The sequence below is a fragment of the Schistocerca cancellata genome, chromosome 3 (genome assembly GCF_023864275.1).
Source record: "Schistocerca cancellata isolate TAMUIC-IGC-003103 chromosome 3, iqSchCanc2.1, whole genome shotgun sequence".
NCBI classification, from domain to species: domain Eukaryota; kingdom Metazoa; phylum Arthropoda; class Insecta; order Orthoptera; family Acrididae; genus Schistocerca; species Schistocerca cancellata.
The window spans coordinates 912,296,561-912,321,488 of record NC_064628.1 but is presented as its reverse complement, the minus strand read 5'-3'; the positions used below and the strand labels follow the sequence as shown (position 1 = coordinate 912,321,488).

General features: G+C 43.2%; 1 protein-coding gene across 1 annotated transcript in view; it reads left to right on the top strand.

The window, feature by feature from the left end:
• The first annotated feature begins 11,804 nt into the window (after positions 1-11,804).
• LOC126175985 (inositol hexakisphosphate kinase 3-like) overlaps positions 11,805-24,928 on the top strand; it is an 89,651-nt gene continuing 76,527 nt past the window's right edge. Inside the window, exons 1-4 of the mRNA XM_049923092.1 lie at positions 11,805-12,110; positions 12,204-12,457; positions 12,714-12,913; positions 13,240-13,415. Of these exons, the coding sequence (XP_049779049.1) occupies positions 12,078-12,110; positions 12,204-12,457; positions 12,714-12,913; positions 13,240-13,415 (663 nt within the window). The 5' untranslated portion in view covers positions 11,805-12,077. The remainder of the gene's footprint in view (positions 12,111-12,203; positions 12,458-12,713; positions 12,914-13,239; positions 13,416-24,928) is intronic.

Below are 24,928 nucleotides of genomic sequence, written 5' to 3'. Positions count from 1 at the left end.
CCGTCGACCTGGGACCGGACCGCAGCGACGCACGGATACACGCCAAGACCGTAGGATCCTACGCAGTGCCGTAGGGGACCGCACCGCCACTTCCCAGCAAATTAGGGACACTGTTGCTCCTGGGGTATCGGCGAGGACCATTCGCAACCGTCTCCATGAAGCTGGGCTACGGTCCCGCACACCGTTAGGCCGTCTTCCGCTCACGCCCCAACATCGTGCAGCCCGCCTCCAGTGGTGTCGCGACAGGCGTGAATGGAGGGACGAATGGAGACGTGTCGTCTTCAGCGATGAGAGTCGCTTCTGCCTTGGTGCCAATGATGGTCGTATGCGTGTTTGGCGCCGTGCAGGTGAGCGCCACAATCAGGACTGCATACGACCGAGGCACACAGGGCCAACACCCGGCATCATGGTGTGGGGAGCGATCTCCTACACTGGCCGTACACCACTGGTGATCGTCGAGGGGACACTGAATAGTGCACGGTACATCCAAACCGTCATCGAACCCATCGTTCTACCATTCCTAGACCGGCAAGGGAACTTGCTGTTCCAACAGGACAATGCACGTCCGCATGTATCCCGTGCCACCCAACGTGCTCTAGAAGGTGTAAGTCAACTACCCTGGCCAGCAAGATCTCTGGATCTGTCCCCAATGGAGCATGTTTGGGACTGGATGAAGCGTCGTCTCACGCGGTCTGCACGTCCAGCACGAACGCTGGTATAAATGAGGCGCCAGGTGGAAATGGCATGGCAAGCCGTTCCACAGGACTACATCCAGCATCTCTACGATCGTCTCCATGGGAGAATAGCAGCCTGCATTGCTGCGAAAGGTGGATATACACTGTACTAGTGCCGACATTGTGCAAGCTCTGTTGCCTGTGTCTATGTGCCTGTGGTTCTGTCAGCGTGATCATGTGATGTATCTGACCCCAGGAATGTGTCAATAAAGTTTCCCCTTCCTGGGACAATGAATTCATGGTGTTCTTATTTCAATTTCCAGGAGTGTACATTTAAATACGTGTACAGTAAATTGAGAACAACTGGATCTTTAATGCATTGGCGAAATATCTGGTAAAGGAAAGTTACTAACAAGGAAATGGAAAGTGGTACTCTTGCCACTGTGGTTCGAGATCCTTGTGTTAGTTCGCATCAAATCACAAGGGAATCTGGCATGAGCAAGGGTAGTGTTGTTCATGTTCTGCATCGCCATAAATATAATCCTTACCATTTCAGTCTCCACCAAGAATTAACTGGTACAGATTGTTTGCATTGCATTGAATTCTGCTGATGGGCTCAACTTCAGATTCAGAGGGATGACACATTTTTTAATATGATTTTATTTACTGACAATGCTACATTCACAAACCACGGAAATGTTAATTTGCATAACATGATGCGTTATTGGGCAACTGAAAATCCATGTTGGCTGCAGCAAGCTGCTCACCAAAAGCCATAATTGCAGAATGTATAGTGTGGGATTCTGGAGGATAGAATTATAGGCCCCTATTTCACCTAAGGAAATCTTAATTGTAGGATGTGCACTATTTTCCTGCAAGAAACATTAGGTCTGTTATTGGAAAAAACACCTTTAGGAACAGAATGTGGAATCCACATGATATGTGTCCGGCACATTTTTCGCTGATGGCTAGAAATGAGTTGCAGAGACAATTCCCAAATCATTGGATTGGACATGGAGGAGAGGTGTTGAGGCCAGCTTGTTCACCAGGCTTGACATCTCTGGACTTTTTCTTGTGGGGATTCGTAAAAGATATTGTTTATAAAGATGTTCCAACTACACCTAAAGACAAGCGAGAGAGAATCAGAGCATGTACTTCCATAAGTTCCAAAGTGATAAGGAATACTACTCGGTCCATGATAAGAAGATTGCAGCATTGCATTGATACCAATGGTCATCACTTCAAACACAATATATAAATGGAAATTTATGCCACCCTTTCGACCTTCGCTGATCTTACTGTTACATATCATTGGATTCGTCTCGATAGCCGCTATCAGAAAATAAGTACCAAACTATAGCATCCCATTTAAAAAAAACAAAGTTGACCTTCATATCCCTGATGCGACCTCACCTAGTAACAAAAGACCAGCGTCATATTATGGCCCCCATTGTCCCAAGCAATTGTTGTCCCACAAACTTTTCAGCTACTATCATACTTTCGGAGTAATTCTAGGTGGCAATAGTTAGTGACTCACCCTATATAGCCTTCTGATTTTGATGTGTTATTCCTACAGGATTATCGGCTGCATATCCAAATGTGTCGATTTCTTTATGATTGTACCTAACTGCTTAGTATGGATCGCAGCTTTGACCCAATAGATGAAACTGTCTGTATTCATATAAAGTAGGTTGTGATTGGCGAAGTTTGGCTTTGCAGAATCGTGGTGGAATCGCTACATGTGGAGTTTGTAGAGGTCTAGAGGTACGGAACACACATGCAGATATAGAAAATCTTCGTGGACTGCACTGAAACGTGGGCCATCCCCTTAGCGACTACTCCCTCACTGAAGATGGTTGCAATAGTTAGTGACTCACCCTGTAATTGATTCATCTAAAGAACTGATGTATGATTTTAGCTATAGAGTTATGAAACAATTATATGGCGAGAAAATTGAGTTGTGATATCAAGATACAGATAGTTGCATATACAGAATATAGACTGAAGATTTCTATGATGGCATGAAATCGTTGATTGATAAATTTGATAGAGTGGTTATCCAAACAGGTAATAGACAATATTCCCCAAGGAAATGAGAAAGGTTTCGGAAAAATGAAGCCTAAATTTAATGGAAAAATAAAGTAAGTCTTTTGTGGTTTGATAGCAAAAATATATGCTTATAAAGATTGAGACAAAATAGAGAAACATCAGAAAGTGTCAAGAAATGTGTTGTTAAAAATAAAATAAGCTTAGAGGATTGTAAAGATTGTTTGTTTAACAATAGGGAACAGTACAGAGCTATGAATTTAAAACGAAGAATTAAGAATTAAATTTTTTTCAGTTGAGGTAAATAAAAAGATGTTGAGCATATGATGATAAAAGATTTATTTTGGAAAATAGAATAGATACACTACCATATGAGCATTATGCATTATTATCAACAGTATAAAAATAACAAAATAAAATATTAGTAAAAAAGTTTATATATGCCAGTGGAGGCTCCACTCAAGAAGCTCAACAACGCTAGCAATACGAATTTGTTTAGAAACGTTAGTGAACTATAACTAAATGTTTTAATAACATTAGTGGTTGTGAATATTTGGATACTAGACAAGGAGAGAAAATATATTTGGAACTGAATAATAAATTTATTTTATCAAACAGATATTTGAAAATAATTAGTAGTTTGTATTTTCAGTTTTTTGAAGATGGTGATATTAAATTGAGATGTAGGGAATGAAGAAACTTAAAAAATAATGATAATGAATGTCATGACCTAGAATTTCTAGTTTGAAAAGATTTATGAATATTTAAAAGTTTTTCAAAATCTTTTTTTAATTCACAATAATCTTGTGGGGGGCAGTGATCCTCCACAACATCTGATACACCAAAACGAATAAAATCTACATTTTTAGTGGTAATAATGCAGCACTGTAAACGATCTAAAAAGTGTTTTCACCTTTGCTTTAATTTTAGGTAAATCTAAATTATTTTATTTTGCATTTTATTTACATCTGTTTACCTTTTTTCTTCAAACTTGATTGTTTTGTGAAAAACATATTTTATTATAATATTTTAGGTAAATGTGAATTACTGTAAGTATGCAAATTTACTGTAATTATATGCATCCATTTACCTTTCTCACTATCACTCAATGTTATACTAATTTTACAATGAAATTTATATTTTTTTAATAATTTTTATATGAAAAAAGTGAGCCATAAATTAAATTTTGTGGTGGTAGAAGGAAATTGTAGATTCATTCAAACTTTTTTTTTAGAAGCTCAATCTTCTGTCTGAAGATGATGTAGGTAGATTGAATAACTAATGAGGAGGCAATGAATCGAACTGGGGAAAAAAAGAAATTTGTGGCATAAGTAATCTGTCACAAAAGTTGGTGTCCAACCACTCACAGACAAGAAAGGAACTGAAATTGGGATTAAATTAATTTAAGGAAAACACATGGGAGGATGGCCCAACTTGAAGTGTAATTTATCATACCAATACAAATATTGTTATTTAATAATGTTTGTATCGACAGTTACCAAAATTCTTGCCAAATTGATACAAATTGTGAAGTTTATAAATTAATATTTAATGCATAAGGACATTTGTCCCCCCCCCCCCCCCCCCATGAACCATGGACCTTGCCGTTGGTGGGGAGGCTTGCGTGCCTCAGCGATACAGATAGCCGTACCGTAGGTACAACCACAATGGAGGGGTATCTGTTGAGAGGCCAGACAAACGTGTGGTTCCTGAAGAGGGGCAGCAGCCTTTTCAGTAGTTGCAAGGGCAAAAGTCTGGATGATTGACTGATCTGGCCTTGTAACAATAACCAAAACGGCCTTGCTGTGCTGGTACTGTGAACGGCTGAAAGCAAGGGGAAACTACGGCCGTAATTCTTCCCGAGGGCATGCAGCTTTACTGTATGATTAAATGATGATGGCGTCCTCTTGGGTAAAATATTCCGGAGGTAAAATAGTCCCCCATTCGGATCTCCAGGCGGGGACTACTCAAGAGGATGTCGTTATCAGGAAAAAGAAAACTGGCGTTCTACGGATCGGAACGTGGAATGTCAGATCCCTTAATAGGGCAGGTAGGTTGGAAAATTTAAAAAGGGAAATGGATAGGTTAAAGTTAGATATAGTGGGAATTAGTGAAGTTCGGTGGCAGGAGGAACAAGACTTCTGGTCAGGTGACTACAGGGTTATAAACACAAAGTCAAATAGGGGTAATGCAGGAGTAGGTTTAATAATGAATAGGAAAATAGGAATGTGGGTAAGTTACTACAAACAGCATAGTGAACGCATTATTGTGGCCAAGATAGATACAAAGCCCACACCTACTACAGTAGTACAAGTTTATATGGCAACTAGCTCTGCAGATGACGAAGAAATTGAAGAAATGTATGATGAGATAAAAGAAATTATTCAGATAGTGAAGGGTGACGAAAATTTAATAGTCGTAGGTGACTGGAATTCGAGTGTAGGAAAAGGGAGAGAAGGAAACGTAGTAGGTGAATATGGATTGGGGCTAAGAAATGAAAGAGGAAGCCGCCTGGTAGACTTTTGCACAGAGCACAACTTAATCATAGCTAACACTTGGTTTAAGAATCATGATAGAAGGTTGTATACATGGAAGAACCCTGGAGATACTAAAAGGTATCAGATAGATTACGTAATGGTAAGACAGAGATTTAGGAACCAGGTTTTAAATTGTAAGACATCTCCAGGGGCAGATGTGGACTCTGACCACAATCTATTGGTTATGACCTGTAGATTAAAACTGAAGAAACTGCAAAAAGGTGGGAATTTAAGGAGATGGGACCTGGATAAACTGAAAGAACCAGAGGTTGTACAGAGTTTCAGGGAGAGCATAAGGGAACAATTGACAGGAATGGGGGAAAGAAATACAGTAGAAGAAGAATGGGTAACTTTGAGGGATGAAGTAGTGAAGGCAGCAGAGGATCAAGTAGGTAAAAAGACGAGGGCTAGTAGAAATCCTTGGGTAACAGAAGAAATATTGAATTTAATTGACGAAAGGAGAAAATATAAAAGTGCAGTAAATGAAGCAGGCAAAAAGGAATACAAACGTCTCAAAAATGTGATCGACAGGAAGTGCAAAATGGCTAAGCAGGGATGGCTGGAGGACAAATCTAAGGATGTAGAGGCTTATCTCACTAGGGGTAAGATAGATACTGCCTACAGGAAAATTAAAGAGACCTTTGGAGATAAGAGAACCACTTGTATGAACATCAAGAGCTCAGATGGAAACCCAGTTCTAAGCAAAGAAGGGAAAGCAGAAAGGTGGAAGGAGTATATAGAGGGTCTATACAAGGGCGATGCACTTGAGGACAATATTATGGAAATGGAAGAGGATGTAGATGAAGATGAAATGGGAGACACGATACTGCGTGAAGAGTTTGAGAGAGCACTGAAAGACCTGAGTCGAAACAAGGGCCCCGGAGTAGACAACATTCCATTAGAACTACTGACAGCCTTGAGAGAGCCAGTCCTGACAAAACTCTACCATCTGGTGAGCAAGATGTATGAAACAGGCGAAATACCCTCAGACTTCAAGAAGAATATAATAATTGCAATCCCAAAGAAAGCAGGTGTTGACAGATGTGAAAATTACCGAACAATCAGTTTAATAAGCGACAGCTGCAAAATACTAACACGAATTCTTTACAGACGAATGGAAAAACTAGTAGAAGCCGACCTCGGGGAAGATCAGTTTGGATTCTGTAGAAATACTGGAACATGTGAGGCAATACTGACCTTACGACTTATCTTAGAAGAAAGATTAAGGAAAGGCAAATGTACGTTTCTAGCACTTGTAGACTCAGAGAAAGCTTTGGACAATGTTGACTGAAATACTCTCTTTCAAATTCTAAAGGTGGCAGGGGTAAAATACAGGGATCAAAAGGCTATTTACAATTTGTACAGAAACCAGATGGCAGTTATAAGAGTCGAGGGACATGAAAGGGAAGCAGTGGTTGGGAAGGGAGTGAGACAGGGTTGTAGCCTCTCCCCGATGTTATTCAATCTGTATATTGAGCAAGCAGTAAAGGAAACAAAAGAAAAATTCGGAGTAGGTATCAAAATCCATGGAGAAGAAATAAAAACTTTGAGGTTCGCCGATGACATTGTAATTCTGTCAGAGACAGCAAAGGACTTGGAAGAGCAGTTGAACGGAATGGACCGTGTCTTGAAGGGAGGATATAAGATGAACATCAACAAAAGCAAAACGAGGATAATGGAATGTAGTCGAATTAAGTCGGGTGATGTTGAGGGTATTAGATTAGGAAATGAAACACTTAAAGTAGTAAAGGAGTTTTGCTATTTGGGGAGCAAAATAACTGATGATGGTCGAAGTAGAGAGGATATAAAATGTAGACTGGCAATGGCAAGGAAAGCGTTTCTGAAGACGAGAAATTTGTTAACATCGAGTATAGATTTAAGTGTCAGGAAGTCATTTCTGAAAGTATTTGTATGGAGTGTAGCCATTTATGGAAGTGAAACAAGGACGTTAAATAGTTTGGACAAGAAGAGAATAGAAGCTTTCGAAATGTGGTGCTACAGAAGAATGCTGAAGATTAGATGGGTAGATCACATAACTAATGAGGAAGTATTGAATAGGATTGGGGGGAAGAGAAGTTTGTGGCACAACTTGACCAGAAGAAGGGATCGGTTGGTAGGACATGTTCTGAGGCATCAAGGGATCACCAATTTAGTATTGGAGGGCAGCGTGGAGGGCAAAAATCGTAGGGGGAGACAAAGAGATGAATACACTAAGCAGATTCAGAAGGATGTAGGTTGCAGTAGGTACTGGGAGATGAAGAGGCTTGCACAGGATAGAGTAGCATGGAGAGCTGCATCAAACCAGTCTCAGGACTGAAGACCACAACAACAACAACAAGGACATTTGTATTATACATAAAATTACAAATAGTACTCGAAGTACATGCCACTTATGCAATGCAATGGTGGCCCAATTACAAACAGTTAACTGATTAAATAACTTTGCAGTGGCACTCTGTCTGTGTGACTAGCATCACAAGTGTGGGCGAATCCCGCAATAGGACAATATAAGTTCAACAAACGTCAAATAAAAGGCATTAAAATGCATCCACCCACTCTGTAAAATTAAGCTCCAGGCCTAGTCCAAGGCAAAAAATTAGACTCAAGTACAATGTTGGTATCCAAAGTCCATTAGCCACTTCACCACTAGGAGGTATACAATCAAGTTAAATTTTGCTTTTGCTAACAGTGCTAGGAAGCATAAGGCAAATGGCGACACTTTGGTATCATAAGACAATGTTATTCTGCTCCCATAGAGACAAGATATGGCCAAGTTGGCCGAAAGCTACCCTCCTGTAAAAACCGAAGCAAACAGTTATACTTCACTGATTGGGCACAAAGCTGTTACACACATAAATCAAGTTAAGTATTTAAATAAAATACTGGAGCCCAAAAGCACTTTTGAAATGATAATGATAATTAAAATCCATATTTTAAAAAAATAAATCAAGAAACTCAGTGCTCAATTTGCTCAAAGGCTTTTATCACACACCCACAAGGACTTTACATTAACAGGAACAATGAGTACATTACTTCCCCCTAAATCACTAAAGCCAAGTCCTAATCTGGCAACACCCCTACCATGGGATGATACCAAAAGAATGGCAATAAACTACTCAACTTGAGGCAAGAACAGGTGATCTGCAGAAGCATGTGTGATTTGCCATCACATAGACCTCATGAGATGATGGGAAAGCTACTGAAGCAGAAGGAAAACGGGTCCCTGCCCCACACCAGCAGAACAGCAACATGTCATACAAGGCTGTCAACAAATACCAAACAACAACGCAAACAAAAATTTGATAGAATTTAACATACATAGCTATACTTAAACAGGCAATTAAAGATGATCTAAAAGGAAACCTACTATTAAAACTTCAGTACAAAAACGGTCCATTCATAAATCTTGCAAGTTAACCTTCCTAGCAATAAGAAGAGTCAATGTACAAAAGTCATTTAAAAGAATAATCACATAATAATTCAAAAAAGATTAAATAAATCAAGGCATATCTTTACTGGGGCCTCTTTGGGACTAATAGACACTGTAATTTGGATACTCACCAAATGGCAGATGACCAATTAAAATATACACCTATAGCCCGAAGGGTTCCTCAACATAGAGTAAGAGAGCGTGCAAATACAAGCATATGCATGCACATGACCCACATGTGCGTACCTTTAGGCTGATCACACAGAACTTTAGTTTCAGGTCAAAACCAATAACTCGCCCTGGGAAGGGCCATAAGGTCTACCACAAACAGAAATTACAAGCAGTAGTATCAAATACTCAATGATTTCAAGTAGTAGATTAACATTGCAAATTACTGGCTTGGTGCTTACAGAACCCTCCAGATCGATACACACAGCCCCAAAACAGGTCACTGAAAGGTATAGAGGAACTGGATTCTTGTCCATATCACACCCAGGCAGAACCAACCATCTTTGAGTAGAGTACTTATTGAACAGTATTCATACACAAACTCAAATAAATGCCAAGGAGGCCAATAGCTTCGGGACTCCAGGTAGGCACAAGATAGTACTGCCCAACTGCTCGTAGCTGCTAACAAGTTGTACAATACAACTCAGCGTATTTAGCACACCACAGTTAACTTATGCACTTCACAGCCAGGTTGCACACAACGAGAGCCGCTCCTTCCCCGCTAACCTCACCAGTAACAACTGTCAACACTGCAGGAAAGCGTGGGCCTCCATGGCCCAACGGTCAATGGTTTCAACTCGCTGCAGTCGCCAGGACGCCGTGTACTTAGGTACACCCGTCCAGCTCCGTGCCACAAAAATCCCTGCCTACCACACAGTCCCAGAAAGAACATAGAACTAAGAAAAGGTAATACGACGAGACCAGAATCGATGGAACGTGCGCACAAATGGCGCCAGTAGGATCACGCGCTCACCCTCACAGAAGCTGCCACTGCTCAAAATGCTTTACTCCATTTTCAAATGTTCCTTTACAAAAGGAAAATCCAAGAGTTACCCCAATTTAATCCTTCTACCACTGAAAAGGTGAGCGAATTAAATGTTATTGTCAGTGGCGTAGAGAAATATCTGAAATCGTTAAAATCGAACAAAACTCCGGGGACCGATGAAACTCTATATTGAATTTGTGGCCGAGTTAGCCCCTTTTATAACTATAATCTATCATAGATCTCTCAAACAAAGAACTGTGTGCAGTAGTTGGAAGGAAGCACAGCTCACAACTGTTTACAAGAAATTTGGTAGAAATGATCCACAAAACTACTGTGCAGTGTCCTTGACATCGATTTGCCGTAGAATCTTAGAACAGTTTCTGAGCTCAAGCATAATGAGATCTCGAACAGAATGATTTACTCCATGGAAACCAGCATGGACTCCGAAAAAAATCGATCACACGAAACCGAACTCACACTTTCCTCGCATGACATACTGAAAACTTTGGATCAAGGCAGTCAGGTAGATGTAATATTTCTTGGTTTCCGAAAATCATTTGATTCAGTACTAAATCTACGTTTCTTGTCAAAAGTATATTATATGGGGTATCAAATAAAATTTGTGTCTGGATTGAGGATCTTTCTCTTATATGGAGAGTTGTCAACATGTGCAGAATTAGCTTCGGGTGTGCTCCAGGGAAGTGTTAATGTTGTATTTTAATACCCTTGCAGACAATATTAATAGCAACCTCAGGTTTTTTGCAGATGATACAGATTTCTGTAATTAATTATAGTTCGAAAGGAACTGCATAAATATTCAGTCAGATCTTGACAAGGTTTCAAAATCGTGCAAAGATTGGCAGCTTGCTTTAAATACTCATAAATATAAAATTTTGCACTTCACAAAACGAAAAAAAACTTAATATCCTATGACTATAATATTGATGAGTCACAGTTGGAACCAGCCAGTTCATACCGTTACCTGGGTGTTTTGTAGAGATATGAAATGGAATGACCAGACAGGCTCAGTCATGGGTAAAGCAGGTGATATATTTCTGTTTATTTGCAGAACATTGGGAAAGCCCAATCAGTAACTAGTACTAGCGGGGGATATTGAAAGTACATAGAGAAACGCAGCACGAATGGTCACAGGTATGTTTGACCTGTTAGACAGTGTCACAGAGATGCCGAAGAAATTGAACTGGCAGACATTTGAACGCTTTGTAAACTACCCCAAGAGAGTGTACTTACAAAATTTCAAGAAACGGCTTTAAATAATGACTCTGTAAATATACTGCAATTCTCTATGTATCGCTCACGAAGGGTTCGAGAAGACAAAATTAGATTACGTGCAGCACACACAGAGGCATTATGCATTCTTCACGCGCCCCATTAATTGAATAGAAAGGGAAGAAAGCCTGATAATTAATAAAATGGTAGTACCCTCTGCCATGCACTTCACGGTGGTTTGCAGAGTTCAAATGTAGATGCGGATGTAGACTACGAGCAGCAACCGATTGATACAACATATCGTGAGGGATCATGGAATCGTCTATTTGGTAATAGAGCGAAATGGCTGTGTGTGTTTTTTTATGTGGGGTGGGGTTAAAAATTGCAGCGGGAGAGTAATAAATGAATACAGTAAGCAGATTCAAACACATATAGATTGCAGTTCTTATTCGGATGTGATGAGGCTTTCAAGGGTTAGTGAAACTTCAAGTGCTGCCTCAAGCCAGTCTTCGAACTGAAGACCACTATAATAATCACTTCAGCACTGCGGAGTTTACATATGTGAGACACCTATAGAAATCTGTATCTGATTACCTCGTTGTCGACGAGTTGTTAAGCCGTACTCTTCCTTTTTCTAATTAAACTATCGTTTTAGATATCAGATAAACAAGAAATAACACAACCTCAAGTGAACATAACGAAATTAAACTGATGGTGAGGTAAAAGGGATATTTAATGAGTAATTAAGAAGTACATAATTTTTCTCATTTCCATAAATTAAAACTGGGAGAAAAATCGCAGAGATTTTTGAAAGCAAATATGTGGTTTGAGTTCGTAGTGCATCCAGAGTGTGTAGTAATTGAAGTTTGTCAGATATATCGCTGTGGTGGAAGTTGTCTGCTGTGTTTTACAACTTCGTGTAAACACTTTAAATTCGGCCCGAAACGGCGTTGTTATAGAAATAATAGTCTTAAAGGAAACAGAGACAGAAGTCTCGACATTGCGCGCGTAGTTTTCTGAGATGCAGGGCGTAGGTACGTGAATTATTGATTTTTTAGTGTCTGATATTTCTCCGAAATTCGTCTGCTACGAACTTCAGGTCCACCCATTCAAAGGAAAATAAATACTTTAGCAGGCATAGAAACACATGCCTCAACAGATAGCTGATGGATGAAGCTGGAAGTAAGTTGGCTATTAAAGTAAGTGCACTATTTTTCAATGGAAGCTATTTTGCTACTACTTGACAGTACCGTTAATTAGAAGGACGGTAATGTATTTTTATTGTTTCCCAGTTAGAGCCATTTATTCATCAGGTAGGAGGACATTCATCTATGCTCTGCTTAGACGAGTATACGGTTTGCAAGCCTTTAGTGAAAAGAGAGCTAGAGTTTTACGAAACGCTTCCAGATGCCATTCGAAAATTCACTCCAAAATTTCACGGAACGCTACAAGTGAAAGCTGTACCCGAAGAAGATGGATACATATCGCTCATTGCCATTCCTACGGACTCCTATTCTCCGAAGCAAAATCAACGCAGCACAAAAAGGTAAATCTAAGTAGTTACTGAGATTCCTGTCGGGGAGTAATTTTTTGAGCAGATTTTGCGCGCTTTTGTAGCAGACACTTACCAAGAATGTTTCCTGACAGAAATTCAAATGAGAATTATATGATGGCTGAAGGAGATTGCTGCCCATTTAGAGACCTGTGAGGCAACATTCATAGTAAGCGTTTGGATGTCTCGTAATGTTCAATACTCAACTTCAGCAGAGAAGATTGGTAACACGAACTCGTCTTGTTTTTAGAAAAATCCGTATTCGTCGAACAGGTAGTATTGAAACAGAAGGCGACAACAATGAATTATTTGAAGAAGATTCCATAATCAAAGAAAATCAAATGAATATCCCAAAATCTGGAGTGCCTGTCAATCCGTGGGTACTTCAGTGTTATGAACGTCAGTTACAGAAGATGATTTCTACTGTTAAAGTTGGTGAACAGGAACCAAGTATCCTTTTCAAAAAGAGGGCCACCGTTTGTGCAGTGTATGTATGAGTTAGGCCAAGTCCTGATAATGTAGAGATTTATCATCGCCATAAATATGTGTCCGTTGTTCAAACTGTTCAGCTACTTAGGCTATAAGTATTTTAGGTAGGCCTATGTAAAGGGACAAAGCAATTATTTTTATTTATTTGAAAGTAAAAGTTTCTTTGTGAATGTTACTGAAAAGTGAGTTGTGGAAGAGGAGACAATATGCAAGCATGAAATCATTAAATAGTACTAAAATTGTCAATGTACAGAGTGGAAGAAAATATCTACTTAACAAATAATCAGATTTTATTTTACTCGAAAATTTGGCATCTAGGTTTACCTATCCTTGTATTCTTGATCTGAAAATGGGCACACGCCAATATGGAGATACTGCAAGTTTGCCAAAGAAACAAAGTAAAATGTTCAAAGTTGTTAGCACAACATCTGGAAAACTTGGTGTTCGTATCGGAGGAATGCAGGTCAGTATAGTCTCTTATTAGTTGTTTCTTCTTCTTCTTCTTCGTCTTATTATTATTATTATTTTGTCACTTTGTTTCTGTGTACCATGACTTATTCTACATTACATGGTATTTATTTAGCTTATTTATTTTTTTTTATTTATACATCCAAGGACCATCTCATAGTGGTGTAGGAATTGTCATGGCTGTACAGTGAAAGTATATAGCTCAAACTATACTCATATGGAAAATAAAAGTACAGAACACAAAGAGTGGATGGAATGAATGAAGGGAAATGTTTAAATTCCCTGGGAAACTTTGTGATAAATTACACAATGTTTGGTGCACTCCACACGTTTGTCCTTATTTTCTGTTACTTGACAGTATACAGTCATTCACAACTGTCTTGGTTTACTTGCTTCTTTGAAAGGGCTTGATCATACTCTTACTCAACTTCTCCAGCTGAGTGCATTGGACAGCCCCAGCGATGATAAGACAGATACTGTACAATGAAATTACTGTCCCCCCCTGCTGAGTTTTGACTACTAAAGTAATGCTGCTCAGCATGGTGTGATGAACTGCATAACGTTCCACATCTCTCCTCTCACCCTTCAACTCCATGCTGTTAGCATCTTATCAAACTCTGGAATTGCTGGGTAGGAATATCAACAATGTAGGAAAAGATAGATTGCTACTTACCATAAAGAAGACACGTCAAGTTGCAGATGAGCACGAGTGTCTTTTAATCGGCCTGTCGGCAACTTGACGTGTCTTCTTTATGGTAAGTAGCAATCTATATTTTCCTACATCATTGCTTTTCCTACTAGCATCTTACAATTGCATCAGTTGGGACTGCTCTTTCAACAAATTCTTACATACAGCAGCTCTCAGTCTAGCCCATCTAGGCGTCACCCTTGTTCATATCTCCTATCCAATTCTTACCCTTCCTCCCCCCCCCCCCCCCCACACGCACAAGAACAAAAAACAAACAAAAAAAAATCTCCCACCATCCATACTGCAATAGCTCTATACTGCTTCCTCTTACAGTAATTGTATTTCAGACTGGCTTCGCATGTTTCGCTTTTCCTTACATTATCCTTTTCAGTCTGTGCAGCCTGTTTTTCCCACAATCTACCCTCATCCACAATTTCTTCCCTGTGTTTTTGCATTTATACCAGTTACTGCTCTTGCATATATATTTCAGAGTTGTCATTGTTCATTATGTAGCTATCCACCTATCCCTGTTTCCTCCTGTTGGTGTTCACACAGTCATGCCAGTGTCTTCGAATGGAAAGGCCTGATATGATGCAATAAAATACAGTCCCAATGCATTCCCTTCCCTGGCCCCGCCGTAGGAGGAACATAGGGCTACTACTCGCCCCAGTACCTAGTCTTACCACGACCAACAGGGACACCTTTTTGACCAAAGAGCCTTTATTTTTTTGTCAAACACATTGAAGACAAATACAGGGAAGTTGCAGGCATCTCTAAGATAAGTGTTTCCCTCCAGATTAAAATGTCATCTCCTTCCCAGTCATGGGTACTGCTATCTTGTGAAAAGTTGGATGACATTCCTGTGGCTGTCACTCTCCACAAGAGTCTCAAATTGGTCCAGGGTGTCATCTGTCAACGTGATCTTCTTTTGAAATCTGAAAATGAGCTGTGAGCGACAGGATGTGCATTTCATCTGTCATGTCCATAGGGAACGAAGGGAAAATAGAATTGCTACTGGACATTCATTTTTGCTTTCGAGGGTGATACATTGCCTGAGAAGGTCAAGGGGTGTGACGTAAAACTGTTCCTTGTCCTATGGGGTGCTTAAAGTGTATGTAGTACCCTCTTATTGTTGTCCTGCTATCCCTATCTGCAGAGATTGTGGACATTTCTTGCACCTGTACCCCCACCTATGTAAACTGTGGCAACCTCCATTCTTACTGATCACCAGATTGCTCCATTTTTAAGTGTGGGAAGAAAATCCAGGAGTATGAGGCCCTGGGAAAGCTCACATATCAAGAGACCAGGAAAAAGTATGAGCATCTTTACTCCATAGAAATCACACAATCTTATGCTACAGCTGCAATGTCATCGCAGTCTCTGTCAATGATGCCTTCCTCTGTTGAGCCCCCTACAGTGGCCCCAGAGCTGCCCACTGATACCTGCCCCCATAGGCAGTTAGGGGTCCTTGTGGTGCTTCCGCCACACCTGCTTTGGGACATTGGCTCCCCCTCTGCTGGGCACACCAGTCCCCATCCCCGAGCTGGAGGCCCGTCATCCTCCTCTGCCTTCTCTAGCTAGGAGGAGGTCCCTTGGAACATGGTTCCTACTGGTCCACAATCATATGCCAGCTGATGGCTCAAGGAACCACAGGCTACAGGCTGTCAGACTTCTTTCTTCCTCTGTCCCTGAAACCAATTCAGGGAGAAGAACAAGGACAAAAAGAAGTCCTCTAAGACGAAGGAAACTCTGATGGCCCCCACACCACTGGATTCTGCATGTACTCCTGCACACAAGGTGAAGATCCCGGTGACCCTTAAGGCACCAGATCTCCCCAGGCAATGTGCCGCAGAATGTATATCGGTGGATCCCCTTACATCTCGGCAGCACATGTCCCTAGGTGATAACCACCCCTCCCTTCCCCCCCTCCTGTCATGTTGATTCATGCCCCCACAGTATTCAGAGAGTCTGATCCTCCAGTGGAATTACAGTGGGTTTTTCCACTGTGTGGCTGAGCTACAGCAGCCTTTAAACACTTACCCTACATTCTGTATTGCCATCCAGGAAACATGGTTTCTAGCAACTTGGACCCCTGTCTTTGTGGCTACTGAGGTTATTTTAAGAATTGCACCAACTATGAAAGGGTATTGGTTGGAGTTTGTACGTATGTGCTTGACTCTGTATATAGTGACCTTGTGCCTCTTGATATACTGTTGGAGGCAGTAGCTGTTCAGGTAAGAGCACCTCAGGATTTTACCATCTGTAATGTTTATCTCCCTCTTGATGATGTCATGTCCCAGCTCCCCCCACCTTTCCTAGTCTCGGGTGACTTAAATGCCCATAACCCTTTGGGGGATGGAACAGTGATCACTGGCATTGGTAAAGACATTGAAACTTTACTGGCACACCTGCAGGCCCGGGGTTAGAATAGGCCGGAGGGTATTCCTGCCTGTCGTAAGAGGTGACTAAAAGGAGTCTAACACCGAAGCCTTTATGTGATGGTCCCCTGTAGGGTTTGACTTCCAATTATCAAAATTTTCCTGAAGAGCAAGCCAATTGGGGAAGGGCTAGGTGCCTAGTGTCAATCGTGCATTGAGATTTTTAGCCCACTTTCTCATTGTGGCATTGCAGTCCCGCTCATCCTCCATCACACCTTCCTGGGTGCGTATTCCTTCGCCCACTATGGACTGTCGTTTTCTGCACCATGGAATTCACTGCAACTCATATGCAGCACCATAGCCAGTCCGTTGTGGTGGGGCTGCCATGTACCCTGTTGGTTGCAGCCCCCTGGTCACACATGGATTGCTCTGCTCATGCCTGTGCCATTAACTCCTCTTGTATCCCAAGGACTAGATGCCTGTTACCCAGGGGCATCGGGACTCCCGGCAGTGGCCATCCTGTCAGGTGGCTTTTGCTGCAGCTGGGTGGTGCTCCCCTCCTGGGTAGTGCCCGAGGGGAGGGCCCCTGGTCGGAGTGGGTGGCATCAGGGCGGATGACACACACCACGTCATCACTTGATGGTGATCAAACACCAGCAGTCTCTAAGTGTTCAAAGTCTCAGTACAGTGCAAGGAAGTATGATCCTAAATGTTCGCCTCCCTCACCACATCATGGGAGGAATGCCAGGCTAAGGATGACAACGAACCTTATTCGCCCCAGTACCTCATATGTATGAGAGAGCTGATGGTGACTCCTTTGTCTCGATGAAGCCTCAGTTTTTGTAGTGCATTTAGAGGACAAGTTTGGGGAGGTGGAGGGCTTGTCCAAAATGCGGTCAGAGTCAGTCTTGATAAAAACGGCATCCTCTGCCCAGTCACGGGCATTACTCGCTTGTGACAAGCTGGGGGATGTTTCCATTACTATCACGCCTTATAAGAGCTTAAATATGTTCCAGGGTATTATATTCCTCAGAGACCTTCTTTTGCAGTCTGCCCGCCAACTTAGAGCGACGAGAAGGTCAAAGTGGTGGTCTACCACATTGATGTCAAGCTATATATCGCTCCCCCAATGTGGTGCTTTAAGTGCTGGAAGTTTGGCCACATGTCTTCCCACTGTACTTCCAGCATCACATGTCGAGATTTTGGATGTCCATCCCATCCCAATACTCCATGTGCCCCACCTCCCATCTTTCTCAACTGTGGAGAGCATCATTCCCCTTCCTCACCAGACTGCAGGATTTTACAGTGAGAAAGGAAAATCATGGAGTACAAGACCCTGGGCAGACTGACGTTCACTGAGGCTAAGAGAAAATTTGAATGCCTGCATCTTGTGTGTATGACATCGTCTTACGCAGCTGCTGCAACAATTCTGGCACCATCAGCTCTGCCAACCCAGGTCACCTCTCAGAGCTGGAAGACTACACCTGCCTCCTTGATGGTGGGGAGCATTTCCTTCCCTGTTGTTCCTGCACCACCTACTTCGGGAGCGACCCCCCCCCCCCCTTCTCCCCAACCATCATGGATGTCCTTCCCCACTTCTAAGCTAGAGAAGCGTAAGTCTTCTTTGGCTTCTCTCACTAGGAAGGGGTCCCTTGGGTCACTCCTTTCCCAGGTTTCTTCTAGCGGGGAAGACGACACCCACCAGTGGCTGAAGAGCCCAAAGGCAGCTGGTCATAGGGCTTCACGCTCATCCTTAATCCCAGAGACTGAGCCAGTGAAATCATCCCAGCCAGGGAAACACAAGGAGTAGCGAGAGAAATCTAAAAAGAAAACCCCTAAGATCAAGGAAATTGTGGTGGCATCCACACCACCACTACCTACAAGATCTGCGGCTGATTATGGGGTGGAGATTTTTGTGTCCGCTGAGGACCTAGATCTCGCCAGACCCTCAGACACAAAGTATATAGACTGCTCAGGCAATAAATTAGTGGCAGCAGGTGACTCTGAGGTGTAAACTGCCTCATTGAATGTTCCATGCCTTCCCAATTAATCCTCCAGTGGCGGTCTTTCCACCACCTGGCTAAGCTACAGCAACTGTTAAGCTTTATACCTGCTATCTACATTGCCCTCCAGGAAACCTGGTTCCCAGCAATGCGTACCCCTGCCCTCCACGGCTATAAGGGATATTACAGGAGCCATAGCAACTGTAATCGAGTGTCAGGTGGAGTTTGCGTTTATGTCCTAAACTCGGTCTGCAGTGAACATGTGCCCCGTCAAACACCTCTTGAAGCTGTGGCTGTCAGAATAAGGACAATGCAGGAAATAACTGTCTGCAATGTATATTTTCCTCCAGATGGTGCAGTACCCCTGAGTGTATTAGCTGCACTGATTGACCAACTCCCTAAACCTTTTCTACTTCTGGGAGATTTTAATGCTCATAACCCCTTGTGGGGTGGTACCACGCTTACTGGCCGAGGCAGGGATGTTGAAACTTTACTGTTGCAATTCGACCTCTGCCTCTTAAATACTGGGGTCACCTCACATTTCAGTGTGGCTCATGGTAGTTACTCGGCCATTGATTTATAAATTTGCAGCCCAGGACATCTCCCATCTACCCATTGGAGAGCACATAATGACCTGTGTGGTAGTGACCACTTCCCCGTCTTCCTATCACTGCACACAGACACCTGCCCATATGGGCTTTGAACAAGGCAGACTGGGGAACTTTCACCTCTGCTGTCATCGCTGAATCTCCCCCACATGGTAACATCGATGGTGCCCGAGGCATAAGGCAGTCCCTTGGTGGTCGCTGGAAGTCGCTGAAGCAATTAAGGAGTGTTGGAGAGCTCTACAGCAGCTTAAGCGGCACCCTTCCCTGAAGCTCCTCATAGCCTTTAAACAGCTTATCAAACAATGGAAGAAAGAGTGTTGGGAGAGATATGTCTGCACCATTGGGTGCTACATGGCAACTTCCCATATATGGGCAAAGGTACCAGGCCCCAACAGCTGTCCCCGGTGTTACCATAAATGGTGAGTTATGTACCAATGCAAACGCGATTGTTGAGCACTTTGCTCGAGGCTCTGCATCAAAGAATTACCCCCATCCTTTTGCACACTCAAATGGCGGCTGGAAGGGAACGTCCTCTCATTCACTACACACTGCAGTGAATCCTATAACGCCCCATTTACAGATGGGAGCTCCTCAGTGCCCTTGCCCATTGCCCCGACACAACTCCTGGGCCTGGGCCTGATCACATCCAAAGCCAGATGATTAAACATCTCTCATCTGACTACAATTGACATCTTCTCGTCATCTTCAACCAGATCTGGTGCAATGGCATCTTTCCATCGCAATGGTGGGAGAGCACCATCATTCCAGTGCTCAAACCTGGTAAAAACCCGCTTGATCTGGATAGCTATCAGCCTCACCAGGGTTCTTTGTGAGCTGCTGGAACGTATGGTGTGTCCACGGTTGGGTTGGGTCCTGGAATCACATGGCCTACTGGCTCCATGTCAGGGCAGCTTCCGCCAGGGTCACTCTACCACTGATAATCTTGTGTCCCTCGAGTCTGCCATCCAAACAGCCTTATCCAGACATCAATATCTGGTTGCTGTCTTTTTTGACTTACGTAAAGCATATGACATGACTTGGCGACATCATATCCTTGCCACGTTCTATGAGTGGGGTCCTGATTTTTATCCAAAACTTCCTGTCGCTCCATACCTTCCATGTCCAAGTTGGTGACTCCCATAGTTCCATCCATATCCCGGAGAATGGAGTCCTGCACGGCTCTGTATTGAGTGTATCTGTATTTTTAGTGGCCATTAACACTCTAGCAGCAGCTGCTGGGCCCTCCCTCTCGCCTTCTCTGTATGCAGACAACTTCTGCATTTCGTACTGCTGCTCCAGTACTGTTGCTGCTGAGCGGCGCCTCCAGGGAGCCATCCACAAGGCGCAGGCATGGGCTCTAGCCCATGGCTTCCGGTTTTCAGCTGCAAAGTTATGTGTCATGCACTTCTGTCAGTGTCTTACTGTTCATCCGGAACTCGCACTTTACCTTAATGACAATTCACTCACTGTAGTGAAGACATAACAGTTCCTAGGACTGGTTTTAGACACTAGATTGACTTGTCTCCCTCATCTTCGTCAGCTTAAGCAGATGTGCTGGCAGCACCTTGATGCCCTCGATTGCCTGAGCAACACCAGTTGGGGTGCAGATTGCTCTATGCTGCTGCAGTTCTACAGAGCACTTGTCCAATCCCGAATTGACTATGGGAGCATGGTTCATGGGTCAGCAGAGCCTTCAGCATTGCATCTACTTGATCCTGTGCACCACTGCGGGGTGCGACTAGCGACAGGAGCTTTTAGGAGGAGTCCGGTGACCAGCGTACTCGTGGAGGCTGGTGGCCTAACATTGCAGATCAGACGTGTGCAACTGATCACCAGATACACAGCACACATTCGTAGTTCCCCTGAGCATCCAAATTACCATCTCCTTTTCCCGCCTAGGCAGTCCATCTTCCGCATCTGAGGCCTAGGTCGGGGCTAACGATTGCAGTTCGCGTGCGGTCCCTTCTCTCCTAACCGGAGTGCTTCACTTCACCATCTCTACTTGCGGTCCGTTCATGTACGCCTCCATGGTGTACGCCTCAGCTGCAGCTTCGTTTGGACCTGTCACTTGGCCCTAATGACTCCATTCACCCTGCAGCTATCTGTCACTTCCTCTCGATTCTCGACGTCTCTCTGAAGTGGTTTACACCGACGGCTCTGCGGCTGGTGGTCGCGTTGGCTATGCATATGTGCACGGCGGCCGTATTGAACAGCATTGCTTAGCCAATAGGTGAAGTGTATTCACTGCAGAGCTGGTGGCCATTTCTCGTGCACTTCAGTATCTTTGTTCATGCCCTGAGGAGTCTTTTCTTGTATGTACCGATTCCTTGAGCAGCCTGAAAACTATCGACCAGTGCTACTGTAATCATCCTTCGGCAGTGTCCATCCAGGAGTCCATCTATGCCCTTTAACGATCCAGTCATTCAGTGGTGTTCGTTGGACCCCAGTGACGTTGGAATACCAGGATATGAACTTGCTGACAAGCTGGCCAAACAGGCTACACGGAAACCACTTCCGGAGATTGGCATCCCCGCAACTGACCTGCGTTCATTATTATGCCACAAGATTTTTTTCAGTTTTTGGAGACGGAATGGCAAAATCTCAGTATGCACAACAAACTGCAAGCCATTTAGTGGACCACGAATTGCGTGGAAATCCTCGATGAGGGCATCTCGCAGGGACTCTGTGGTTCTCTGCAGGCTCCGTATTGGCCGTGCATGGGTGACCCACGGCTACCTCCTGCGCCATGAAGACCCACCTCAGTGTCAGCGCAGTGCACAGTTGACAGTGGCTCATATTCTTCTGCTATGTCCTTCTTTGGCTGCCCTGTGACTTCATCTTCAGTTGCCGCACTTGTTATGATTGATTTTAGCAGACAACACCCCATTCGCTGATTTGGTTTTACATTTCGTCCATGAGGGTGGGTTTTATCATTTGATCTGAGGTTTAGCACCTGTCCTTTGTCCCTCTGTGTCCTCCACCCTAGTGCTTTTAGGGCGAAGTTTTTAATGTGTTACAGGGTGACTGGCTTTTCCTTTTTATTTTCATGGTCAGCCAGTCACTGTAATCTGACTTCTTGTTTAACTCTCTTCTAACTGTTTCTTGCATCTCTCTGTTGTTCTATTGTCCTCTTTTGTTCCTTTTAGTGTTCGTTGCCTTTCCTTCATTCCTGTTGTCTTTCCTTTCTTTACATTTTGTGTTATACATCTCTTCTATTTTGTTCTCACACTTGTGACATTGTTTTATTAGGGAAAAACGACTGATGATCTCGTAGTTTGGTCCCGTTCCCCCTCTTTTAAACCAACCAACCATGCAGGTTAGGCATGCACAACTGCTGGCCAGTTACGTTGCACACATTCATAGTTCTCCTAGACATCCAAATCACTGTCTCTTTCTCCCACCCAGAGCGGTTCATCTCCTGAATCGGCAGCCCAGGTCAGGGCTTCCAATTGCAGTTCGTGTCAGATTCCTTCTTTCTGAACTGGAGGCCTTGCCTTTACCACCTATACTTGAGGTCCATTCAAGTACACTTCCATGGTGTACGCCTAGGCCACAGCTTCGCCTGGGCCCTTCACATGGCCCTAAGATCTCAGTTAACCCCGTGGCTCTTCGCTGCTCCTTCCTCTTCATTCTTGACATGTACCGAGGCCCCGAAGTGGTTTACAGCGACGGCTCGATGGCTGATAGTCACATCGGCTTCGCGTATGTCCATGGAGGACATATTGAACAGCATTCCTTGCCTGCTGGCTGCAGGGTTTTCACTGCTGAGCTGCTGGCTATATCTCGTGCTCTTTAGCACATCTGTTCATGCCCTGAGGAGTCGTTTCTTCTGTGTACTGACTCCTTGAGCAGCCTACAAGCTATTGACCAGTGCTACCCTCCTCATCCTTTGGTAGCGACCATCCAGGGGTCCATCTATGTCCCAGAACGATCCAGTCATTTAGTGGTGTTTGTCTGGACCCCACGTCACGTCGGAATCCCGGGCAACAGGCTGGCCAAACAGGCTACACGTAAACTGCTTATGGAGATCGGCTTCTCTGCAACTGACCTGCATTTAGTACTACACTACAAAGTTTTGTGGCTTTGGGAGACGAAATGGCATAACCTCAGCACGCACAACAAACTGCGTGCCATTAAGGAGACTACGAATGTGTGGCAGTCCTCCATGTGGGCCTGTCATAGGGAGGCTGTGGTTCTCTGGTGGCTCCACATCGGCCACACTTGGGTGACACACGGCTACCTCCTGCGCCCTGATGACCCACCACAGTGTCGGTGCGGCGCCCGGCTGACAGTGGCCCATATCTTGGTGCGCTGTCCTTCTTTCGCTGCCCTGCGACAGACTCTTCAGTTACCGGACTTGCTGCCATTAATTTTAGCTGACAGTGCCTCAACAGCTAATTTAGTTTTGTGTTTATACATGACGATGGGTTTTATCATTTGATCTAAGTTTTAGCACATGTCCTTTGTACCTCTGTGTTCTCCACGCTAATGCTTTTAGGGTGGATGTTTTAATGTGCGCAGAGTGGCTGGCTTTTCCTTTTCTGTTATTGTGCCATACGTCTTCTTTCTTTTCTTCTTTCCCTTGTGTAATTATTTTACCTGGAACAAGGGACTGATGACCTCGCAGTTTGGGCTGCTCAACTAGCTGCTCAAGACAGTTTTCAGAAAATGCATTCAAAAGTACTTTGCATGACTGTATGTCTGCACCCTCTGCAATGAATCCATAGACATCATAGTCTATACTTGATAGGTTAAAGTTGTCACCAACTGTTAACACATGATCTGGGTGTCCACATGCTACTCACCATAGACATTTTTTGAATGACTCTAGAACTACCACAGCAGAATCAGGTAGCCAGTAAAAACATCCAACAGTCAACTTGGTTTCACTGAGACCTGTTGTGCAAGACCAGATAACATCACTGTCACATTCAACTTCAACCTCAATAGTGACAATATTTTTGTCAACTGCAATAAATGCTCCCCCTCCTATGGCCCCCAATCCGATATATGTTCCACGACTCTCTAAATATCTCAGAACTTCTCTCTTTGGGTTTTTCAGCTCTTAGTCCTGAGAATAATTTGAAGGCGATAATTTTCCTGGAGAACAGTAAATTTGGTGTGGTTTGGGGGGGGGGGGGGGGTGAGCGAAAATGGCATGCGAGATCTGTTTGTGGACTAGGTCAGGAGGATAGTGCTTGTCTGTGAAGGCCACAGTGAGACCCTCAGCATGCTGGGCGAGGAATTTCTTGTCACTGCAGATAGGCCATCCCTGGGTGGCCATGCTGTATGGGAGGGATTTCTTGGTATGGAGGGGATGACAGCTGTCAAAACACAAGTACTGTTGGTGGGTTTAAGGATACAGATTACTTATAAATGGTGGAAGAATTGAATTTTTATGACTTTGTTAAATTCTATAGTCTTTCTTGATTACTTTGATATGTACTTTATAGGGTTTCAAATGAAAAATGACCTATATATACCAAATTTTAAAGTTATGGTCATGTATGCCGCCATGGCCCCTTTATTTCTGTTAGAGAAACCAGAATTATTTTGAAAAGAACTGTGAACTTCCTGTTCCCAGCAATTAAATGTGTGATACATTTTATGTGTTGGTAACAGTGCAGGTTTCTAGTGTCTGTAAATGATTATCTTTGCTAGTGTTTACTTTTGTTTTGCTGAAGCAGTGTGTTCACATGTTACTGAATGTTTGTTGCCTAAGTGCTACATATATTTGTGGAAGTACATATACTTTAGTGTGCAATAAATACGAACTATGCCATGCATCAAGAAATTCAAAACAGGAAATTCCGTGGTAACCAGTTTACAAA